At 41.8% G+C, this 11017-nt stretch overlaps 1 protein-coding gene across 7 annotated transcripts in view; it reads right to left on the bottom strand.

The window, feature by feature from the left end:
- ZNF462 (zinc finger protein 462) overlaps positions 1-11017 on the bottom strand; it is a 157612-nt gene that overhangs the window by 36698 nt on the left and 109897 nt on the right. For 6 of the 7 annotated variants that reach the window (XM_019517084.1, XM_019517082.1, XM_019517087.1 and 3 more), the window contains 2 exons: positions 7330-7585; positions 5368-5504 (listed from right to left, as the gene is read on the bottom strand). In XM_019517084.1, coding sequence (XP_019372629.1) covers positions 5368-5504; positions 7330-7585 — 393 coding nt within the window. Of the gene's footprint in view, positions 1-5367; positions 5505-7329; positions 7586-11017 lie in introns of those variants that run through there. The other variant, XM_019517088.1, reaches the window with a different exon arrangement.

Here is an 11017-nt window from a genome sequence, read left to right on the forward strand (position 1 = left end):
GGGGGGGGGGGGGCTGGGTGTAAGACAGAGACGAGAGTGGGGGGCACACTCCAGGTAAAAGTGGCCTCCAGAGCCAGGCCCAGAGCTCCCCTGGCCCACTAAAACAGCCTGTCCAGGGGGAGGCTGGCCTGAAAGGAAAGGGACTTGCCCAGCCAGAGGTAGGGCCAACCCAGTCTCTGAGCTGGAGTCAAAGGTTTCCCAGGAAGAGCAAGGGGCTGCTGAGGTCTGGGCACAAATGTGGGGAGCAGAACAACAGGGGCCAGCACTGTTCAGAGCCACAAAGCAGCAGGCACTGCCAGAAGACAGTGAGTAGGGGGCAGGCAGGGATTGCAAGTCAGGAATGAGGGACACTGGCAGGGCTGTGAGGGCTGTGGGTTGCTAGTGAGGGGCAACAGCATGGGCAGGGGAAGGACACAGGCACATCAGTGCTGCTCAGCACCACAAAGCAGCTGTGGAAACAGATGCAGCTGGACCCATGTCCTGGTGAGCCAAGGGGGGCAGGGGGAGCTCTGATTTTCTATGATAAAAAAACAAACAGCAAAATATATAGGTATTTAGAATGTATTTTATTATAATCATCGAGACACTGGTAAGCTTTCAAACTGCTTTAAAATTGTAAATATATCAATAAAACATTGTGTTCATCTGATACCTATATACATATAGTGGCCTTTCATTTTAATCATGGAAGAATGCAGGTTTTGCAGTTTTTAGTCAGAGAATCCAAAATTCTCTGATAAAAAGAGAGAAAACCAGGATCCCTGCTTACCACAAATGACATTATTTTTTCATTCAGACTCCTCTTTAAAAGCAAGATGTATACTATATACATGGGTATGTTGCATGCAAAGGAACGTGGTATATCTTTACTCTTCAAAACACTTCAGTATTATATGCAAGTTCCTTCCTTCTTCCTTTCCTGTGGTAGGTTAGAGTGATGTTGCAGATGTAATGATCCAGGAAATAATATGAGAGATGTATATCTTGGGGATATCTTTTATTGGACCAACTCTTCCTGTGCCCAAAAGCTTGTCTAACATCTCTCCTCACTATGCAGTTTGTCCAATAAATGATATCACCTAAAAACCTTTGCCTATCATTCTCCGCTTCTATGAGAGTCAAGTGTCAATGAAGTAGTGCAAGACCGGACCAGTGTTCCCGGTACCTAAGCAAGAAACTATTCAGTAGAGAGGTTTACTTGCATGCATCTGGTTTTGCCTATGGTTACAACAGCACCAGCTGTAACCCTTGTATGTATATATTTGGTCACACAAAAAACGGAGTACAAATTGGTTCTTCATGTATAGACCAAATCACATGTGCAACAGCCAGTGCAGAGAGCATCCATGCACAAAGAAACTGGGTGTAAAGGCTGTTTTGGGAGTTCTGAATATTTGAGCCTTTTTACCTGCAAACAACATTCTAGAGAAATTGTGCCCCTTTCCATGAAAATTAAATTGCCATTTTGGGCCTGGACCAAGAAGAATCAAGTAAAATAAGTCATTTAAAAAAAAAAAAACCCTAAAGAAACAGGCATGAAAGCTCACGATTGGTCTTGGTAAACTGCATTCAACCCTGGAAAAATATCAGGGCATTTCAACATGCTGGATGGGAAAACATAATGGAATGGACAATAAAGCTTAATTGCACTGTCTGGACTAAATTAAAGGCCAACAGTTCCTCTGGGCACAGCACTAGAGTGCAGAGCTGCAGCTATGGAACTTCCAAGAGCTCACAGGGCTTGACTGCTGCAAGGGCCAAGAGAAACTCAGTAGCCAAAAGTCTCTTCAGCACTGCCTGACTGCAAAATAGGCTCTGGCTTTATAAAGTCCTTCCATCTCCAGACTACTGAAGGGCAGGAAAACAAATCATGGCTCCCTCTGTGCCCGTATAAGGGAAGTTAAACCACACTTAAGACAATGCGTAACTGATGGAGCTGAGTAGGTGACACATGGCAGAGCTCTCAGAAACAACCTGACAAGATCCTGCTGCCCATAACACTTAATGGGAAGCATACTCCTTGTCACACTTCTTAGGCAATCCATTCCATATGCTAGCTCATAGTGAATTTAGTCTAGTATGGGCTACTGCTTCTCTAGCCATCCATTTACCATGGTTACAGAGAAGTCAAGAAGCTGTTAGTTTCAGCTCCATGCTGGCTGTTTAACTTCATTTAAAGTAGGGTATTAGAGTCTGTCTGTCTGTTGCAGAGGCTGAACAACCTTTTTTAGGCTGCAGGCCAAAATGACCCAGTTCATGACAGAGGCAGGTGGGTGCTAGGACATAGCAGCAACCACCAGTGCTTTTCTGTCTGGCAGCACAGGGAAAGCGTCCGCTGCAGCCACTTCTCCTCATGGTGGTGACCATCACTGAAGCCCCATATCTGCAGGCAGATCAAATGGTTTGATGGGCCAGATCCATCCTGCAGGCAATAGGTTGCCAAGCCCTGGTTTAAGGAATCTTTGTTTCATATTTTATTTTAATATTCCACTTGCTTTTACATGTTATTCTGTCTCTTACTGCAAGCTACCCTGAGTCTTTTCTAGGAAGGGAAGCATATAAACAAACAAACAAACAAACAAACATAGATATAGGACATTTTCTTCCTTTGGTACCATGTACCAAAGCACTGAACAACCTAATGAAAACTCTCAAGTAGAGTGTCATGTCCTACAACTAACTAGCTGTGAGTTCTGTTGTTTTGTTTTAAATGGGCCAGATATTCAGCTAGTGTAAATCAGTGCACCGTTACTGATTTTATGCCTCACTTCAACCCCCTGCAAAATGACAGCACTTGAACTGATCGCTTAAGATCAAAGCCCTCATCCTGTCAACAGAATAGGGACAGAGCCATTTCAGACCATGCTCAGCATGACTCCACCCTGTCAAAAGATCACTTCTAAAGATGGGAAAGTATTTCAGTTCCTGCATGCACTAAAATCTCGACGAATTTGCAGAGGATGCCATGATTAGTGACAAACACGGTGAGGTTTTTGAAGTAGTCATATTCATTAGGAAGGGTGACCTAAGAGGAACAGTGCAGTTTTTGAATGGGTTGTCCTTTATGTTTTAAGTGCTGTGCATTTGAGAAAACCTTTAGGAACCAACATCTTTGACACTCTGCAGGGCCGAGTCTCATTTATACTACTCATAACTGCAGCTTACACCCAGTTTAAGGCTCCATTTCATAATCAGAGCAGTCTTGGTGGGGCCTAGAGGGACGACAGTGTAAGTAAGAAATCAGACCCAAACACTGCTGTGTATTTTCTGTAGAACTTCTTACAAGATCATAAAAGCTATGCACAATGAAGCATTATCCATTATCTAAGGAGAACACAGAGAGAGGTTGAGCTGGGAAGATTGTCTTCCTTTTTTGGAAGGGCTTTTTACTAGTGTTGGCTTTGTCAGTGGAGTTTGGTTTTCTGGCCTGTGTTTTTAGATTTTCATTTGGTATGTCTAGAAGTCTGTGACAGGAGCACTAGATGAATTGAGGGAAAAATAAAAATAAACATAAATCTCTTTTGGCTGGACCAGATGCAAACTAAAATGAAGGAGCATCTAACAGAGCGTATTGGAAAATGGAAATAGAAATGCAGCTCAGAAAGTATAAATGTGCTTGTGTGCCAACTTCACACACACACCCCTCCACCAGGCCTGTCTAGACATCAGTCTGTTCTCTATGATTTGACAGCTGCCAATGACACCTAATACATTGTTTTGGAAACTGGGTAAGAGTTGCCTTGAACCACACTCTTGGTTAGAGCAGGTTTACATCACCCAAGGGTTTACCTGCTCCAGTGCTCAAAGCCACTCTGTGCTCTCAAAATATTGTGCAGCAGCTACAGGTATGCTAAGGAACTGGCCCACAAGACAGATCCACCTACTTCCAAGGGCCTTTGAGAGACATAACTATCTTTGTATATTACTCTAAACACAAGTTTATTATTGAACATTTTTACTTAAAATTTCCTCAACAAACTAGCTTTGGGAGAAACTTTCCATACAAGTCTAGCATCACAAAACAGCATTCTACCCATCTCTGTTCATTCACATTTTAAAAGTTGTGCCTTTGCATGTGGGCGTAAATCCAGAACAGAAAAAAACAATAAATTTTACAAGATACACCTAGCAGGAATGATGAATTATTTTCATCTGCTCACTGGGCCAGAACTCTATATAGACAGTTCCTCAACGAGCTGACATGCACTATTCCAAAGCATCTCTTCTGATAAGACAAGTAACCCCTATGGCATGCCCTGAAGACTGACAGGCTCTGTAAGCCTTGTGCTATAACACCCTGGGAAGACAAGCTGAGCACTGTCACCGTCTGCCTAGCTTTTCTGATACTCAGTGAGGTGGTTGTATTAAACACCTTCTGAATCCCAGAAAGGTCTTTACGACTTCCCCAAATGCTCCTTCAGTATAGTCTTTCCAACAGTCAGAAATACATATGAGCTCTGTCTACTTCACTGCTCAGGTATAGAGAGGAACTAAAGCAACTGGCGGATGAAAGTGGCATGCTACAATGTAGCACGACAGTGCTGTCACACAAGGATCTCCTCCAGGAAAAGATGGCATATGAAAACTTGTGTTTGCTCACCAGCAATAACCCACTGCGAGATGCTGCCCAACCTGCAAGCTAGGCAGAGTGCCATCCTAACACATGGGTTTGGAGCTAGGCAGCCAACAGACCATCTATAAGCATCAAGTGTGATGGCTGTGGGCAGGAATCCCAGCCCAGGGAGTCCAAACAGCTGTCTCTTCTAAGCTTGCATGCCTGTGGTTAATAGAATATAAAAATCCCTAACCCAGCTCTCAGTTAGTTTACAGAAGTCATAAAAATTGGATATTTTTTGTTTTGCTTCTAATAACAGGTGATGCATGAGGGGTGAAAACAGATAGCTGAGGCTCTTCTTGAGCCTCAAGGATAAGGAACAGAATTGGGAGAAGTGATTTATCCTTTAACATTGTACAGAGAAGATACGCAACACAGAAATACCAGTAAGTATCTTAGAAATACATATGCAGTGAGAAAAAAAATGCTCAGGAGTCAGTAAGTGCTACCCTCTCTGTTCTACAGAACAGTGGGGTAATGTAGCTCTTGCTGAACAGATGACTGTAAACCTGTCTAGTAGAAATTTTAAACAGCACTTTTCAATCATACCTGTTTCAACTTCAGTCTAATCCATTGTATTTCATTGGACAGAAACAAAATGTATCATTAAAAAAAAGGCACAAGGTCTGCTGGTCTATTCTGTGTTTTAACGCTCACATTTGGAGGAAAAGAGCTTCGTTTCACCAGTCTGAAAAAAAGGTTATTGCTCAGTCAGCTCTTTGTCAAAAAACAAATACCATAAAGGACTTTACCTCTGTGCAGAACTATGTGGTCAATCATGTTACGTTTGTATTTGGTGTGGTAGAGGCAGAGAGGACAGCGGAGGTCTTTGGGTCCTTCCTCAGGAACTGCTGAATGCCCAGCTTCCACGTGCATAGTAAAAGCAGATCTGTAAGACAGGAAGAAGTAATTTTGTAGTTTTGCACACTTGTAATATTATAGCTTTCCTACAGAGCTATTATTTAAACACTGCAGCAGTTACTCACTCCTGTCTGAATAAGGCCACATAGTACTTTAGTGGGACTACTTATGCAATTTTCATGTGTATAGATGTGTACCTTTATGTAGCCACCACATATTGGCCAAAACATTCTTTTATATGTCTTAGTGCTATATGGAAGACAGAAAAACAATTTTCATTCCCCATGCTGGTTATTTAAAAATGTCTTTGGGCTGAAATCTTCCATGTTCTGTCTCAGCCAAAAATTAGATGTTTTTGGAAAGCTTAAGAAACATCCCTTCATCTGTTCTGTAGATACAGGGGTGAAGACAGACCTAACTCTGATAGTGCCTTTCCTTTGTGGGATTAACTCAAAAGCAGCTGAAATTCTGTCATCCACATCTGGTATGTAAATGGACTTTAGTTAGCAATAAGTGTCTTATAATTTTAAAAAAATGTGCCCCCCAAATTTAAAAAAAAAATCATAGTTAAAACAACAGTCATGTAAGCTTGGAAATGCTAGTCTAAAAACTCCATGAATGCTCAGTAACTCTACAAACAGATTTCATGACACCACCGTAGTTGCATGCTTACAAACACTGATACAGGGCACCGGCATGCATTAGAAACTAACTACACACCCAACCTGGCTACAAGCTCAGCTACTGAAATGAGGAGTTTGTAAACTAAAGGGGCTCAATAATTTTGGCTTAAGAAGTGGTCCAATTAGTGAATGAGGCAGGCTGCTTAGCCCTTGATTAAGGAATTTATGGTCCCTTTCAAGCTCCACTAGCGGGTTAGCTTGAGAGCAAAGGAATGTACGAACTCTGCTGGCTTTTGGGCTGGATCCAATAGCCACTGGAGTCAATAGGTACTTTTTCATTGACTTCAATACATGTTCTTCACTCTCTAATGAGTGGAGGATGGGATTTTCTGAGAGCTCTGCTACCTCATCCACAAAAAACTGACATACCACATAAAAGAATGCAAGCGTCCCTGTCACAACTGTCAAAGTTAGCCTCATCTTAATTTAAGGTTGTTTGGCAGCCACCAGTAGTACTAGATGGAGAAGAGAATGAGAACAAGAGTTGCACTGACACTATGGGGAAAGCATAAGACCTGTGATAAACAGTAATCAGGAACTGGGGTGTAACAGAAAGAGACGCACTCCTGGAAATAAGTTTTTTTTCCCCTTTGGTTTGGGAAGTTTAATTGACTGGGTGAAATATTCCAATATGCCATCAGATACTTATGGGAATGCCTTTCATTTCTGTTTCAGCTGGATGGTTAAAGGGGAGCAGAATATAAAGTCACATGGGTAGAGGTTAATTTAGTCAATGGGAAATTTGCTACCTCACTAGACATTTGCCCTTCTCATGCCTCAAGCTGGTTTTGAGCTTCCTAGAAAAGCTGTCCCAACAGTTTGGGGCATGCTATAAACCCTTGTTCTTTATTGTACAAACTAGCCTCTCACTAATGATGATGGAGAGCAAGATTAATTTCTTGTACAGAGACTATTTTGTTAGAATCTACTGCAAGAACTTCTTACACTCCCTTCTGTAGATGATACAAGCTATTGTCACAGACAGGAAAATGGATTACATGAACCCTGGTGTGACCTGGGGTGGCTGTTCCTGTTTTCTCTCCTGGGTCTCCTTGGGCTCTGCTTCCTTCTGCTACAGTCAGCCCCCAGAGATCTCAGGAGCTGAAGTGCCTGCCTTTTAAAGAACTTTTAAAAAGTGAGTTCAGTTCATCTGTTTTGCAAAGAACTTACTTAAAGCCTGTATAAAAGGAACAATCTTTGCACTTGAAGAGCTTCTTCCCTCCATGTTTGTCACGGTAATGACGCCTAATGCTTTGAATGTAACCCGAGGAGAATTCACAAAATTCACAGTTAAGGATGGCTTCTGTTTTCTCCCCAGTCCCTGAAAGTGGTACAGGGCTAATGTTGTTGTTGTTCCTGGCCAGAGCTGCTGACTGGTAGTGGTTCAACTGCTGCTGAACATCAGGAGGTTCTGAGTATGAAGAATCTGTGAAGAAAGAAAGGGGTAGTTACAAAAGAGAACTGATCCAGCTTCTGTTAACTACAAAGGGAGCTCGAGGAAGCCTAAAAATATGAAGCCCTCCATTCCCAGAAATGGTGCAGGTGGGGGATGAAGAAGGATACTTGATTAACTATAAATAAATTTTATATTCTGAATTAACAGTAGGTGCATGAACTGAGGACTTTTAGTCTGATTTTGGAGTTCCAGGTTTAAGTTTAAAAAAGGACCCTGATTTCAATGCATCTGTAAATGCTCAAGTAATGCAACTCAGGGCAATAGAAGCATTCTTGTTATACGTATGACAAATCAAATGAGAGCTTCTCCACTGACTTATGCTGATTTACACCAGCCTAACTGCCCACAGGATATATGCGAGTAACCTACAAAAAAAATAAAAGAAGAGGATATGGTATTTCCCCTGAAATTCATGGAATTATTTAAGCAAACTACAACAAAAGCCTACAAATTTTACATGTCCCAATCCTCACATTCCAAATGATTTCAAATTTTCAAAAAATATAAAATTAAGACACATTTTTCTAGCAGCTGATGTCTAAAACTGAGTCATCATTAGAAAAAATGGTATTTATTAATAAACACCATGAAAATGAATCTTCAACCAGATTGTCTTGGGAGTTATTTCTAAAGCTTGGCCATAGTGAGAAAAAATGTCCATGTATTTTATATCCAGACACATGAGTCTGAAGGAATCCAACAGAAACTTAAATGCCATTAAACAGTAAGACATAAATTCAATCTAGAGATAGTGGAGAGGGGAAGGGGAGAAAGATCTCAGCACACTAACTAGAGTACTAAAAAAAAAGGTCTTGAACCTTTCCCAATATGCTGTTTTGAACACGGAGGTTAGGAATTCATCAGCTTTGTCCTAAATAACCCACAGCTGCCCATGAATGGCAGAAATGAAGGCAGATGAATAAAGCACAGATGAATTTCAGTGTAACTTTCCTGAAAAGAAGACAAAAGGCTCTTTTCTTAAGCCTTTAAAAGAGAGAGAGAGAGAGAGAGAGAGAGAGAGAGAAAAAGAAAGAAAGAAGAAGCTGAGATACAAACTGTACAAGCCACCTCCTGCTTTGACGGATACTTAATTTTCCAGAGTATAATTCCCTGAGGCAGGATACGTAGGAATTCTAACACCCATAGTCACTGGAACTTAATACCATCCATTCTAACTAATTAGTAAAGACAAACAAAAGGGAAGGAGTACTATACAGCACTCAGTGTGGGGATTTCTCTCCACCTGTCTTCAAAAGAGTAAAAACGCTTGCTTTCTTTTTTCATTGCCACAAAGGGGGGTATACTTGCTTTAGAAACGATAAACAAACCAACAACAAAAGACACAAAACAAAACACAGAGAAGAGTTAAATAATGTCTCCAGCCACCCCTTGATTCATCACCAGGTGTATAGTGAAGACAAAGGCAGAGACATGAAGGCTTCTGGTAAAATGAATTAAGTTCTCCCCTTTGTTTTTCTACCCACCTCTCATGAACCAAGACCAGATTACAATGCAGCATTTATCATCTTTGCACTCGTTCTTTCCAAAGCAGGTTTGTTTAGCTTTTTGAAGGTTGTTTACACTGTTTATTTCTCCATAAAAATCTCAAATGTTTCTTTCAAATAAATGAAAAACGTCCCCGTGTTCCCTCCATGTAAGCATTGGACCTGGAAGAAGAACAGACTCCTCTGAAAGCCTGCTCTCCCTCTAAGACAGCAATGGCATGTGGCATGTGTCCCTGTTTACTGCATGACTTATGATCCCAAAAATGATGCATAGCTCACTGTACACTTGGTAAACTCCAAAGGTGTGGCCTAGTGTCTGGGCTATGTGACATAACAACTCTAAAGTCCCAGTTATACACAGCCTTCCATACTATGACCTGGCATCTTAACAATTCTGATGTTACAGGAGACAGTTGTGTATGCAGACCACTTAAGCTTCCTGCAAAACACTGACTGAAACCAAAGGTGCTACCTGATCCATTCCTTAGCAACAAGATAATAGACAACTTCTATCACATTTTCACTATTCTGAGCTACAGCTTCAGTTCAGATAAATGGATGCAACTGTTGTCAGCTGCAGTATACCTGCAGTGTTTGTTTGGTTTGTTTGGGTTTTTTCAAATGCCATCTGAGCCCTAGTCCACATTTCTCCTGATACAGGACAAGGCCTGGGTAAGTCTTTATTTCACTCAGGAATGTTTTGGATATGAACTATCAATAAAAATGATGTTAAGCTTTTAACCAGAAGTGTTTTGTGGAAGATCCAGTCTACTTTATTTCACACATTTTTCTTTTCCCTAAAGTCGGCTGCAGATAACTCCAGCCTTCTCATAAAAAAGCCTTACACAAAAAGCCTCCAGTATTTACTAGTTATGTGGAACCCACTGCACAAAACCTGCAGAAAAAGAACCATACTGACCAAATTATGGTTAAAAACAAAACAACCCCTCTCCCCTCCCCCCCAAGATGCACTTCATGTCCTGGGAAAGATCTTTAAAAAATCAAATGAATTGTTTTTGAATCCATTTCTTCAGCTTGAATTTGTGCTGGCCAGTATTTCCATTTTGGTATTTTTAATATAATAGTTTACACTGAATCAGAACTTAAGTGTTTATTAAAAAAGCATGTTAATCAAACATGCTCCATATCAGTGATTCTCAACCAAGGTGCCACAGCATCTTGGGATGCCTTAAGCTCTTTCAAGGGTGATGCGCAAATAAGATTTACAAGATAAACCCAGAGATTTCAAATAGAAATCCATAGTTGTAGTCTTTGAGTTCTCTGCAACAGAAAAACTTATCTATTATTTTTCCATAGGCATAAACAGAGTGAAAAGTAAGAGCTGGCATTTTCTAAGGGGTGCCTTGAGTCTAAAAAGGTTGAGAACCATGGCTCTATAGGTTGTGACTAGTCACATTTCAACAGTGCCAACACATGTGCTTATCAGGGCTGTGCAAAACGGCTATGTTCTGTTTCCGTTTCAGATTCAGCCGTTTCGGAGGGATAGTGATTCGTTTTGGTATTTCAGATTGCAGTTCTGTTTTGATTCGGCCAAATCTGTTTTAGAGTTTCAACGCTGTTTCAGCGCTGATTCAGAGATTCAGATCGGCTGGGCAGAGGCAGGCACAGCCAGGTGACTGCAGGTTCTCCCGTGGCTCCTCTGGCTGTGCCTGCCTCTCCCCAGGTGGGGGGAGCCATGGGAGAAGCCCCCATGGCTGCCATGCCCGGCTCCATCCCCCCCCCAGTCCCAGCCTCCCAGCACTTTACAAGGAGTGTGGGGGACTGTGCCAGACTCTTCCTGGGGGCGCAAGCCCTCAGACCTGTGCGTGGGATGACAGCAGGCTGCCACTGCTGGCTGCAACCAGTGCTTGATGCAGCCCACACTGAGCACTGGGAT

Source organism: Gavialis gangeticus, unplaced genomic scaffold (genome assembly GCF_001723915.1).
Source record: "Gavialis gangeticus isolate Ggan-Ray unplaced genomic scaffold, GavGan_comp1, whole genome shotgun sequence".
Classification (NCBI taxonomy): domain Eukaryota; kingdom Metazoa; phylum Chordata; order Crocodylia; family Gavialidae; genus Gavialis; species Gavialis gangeticus.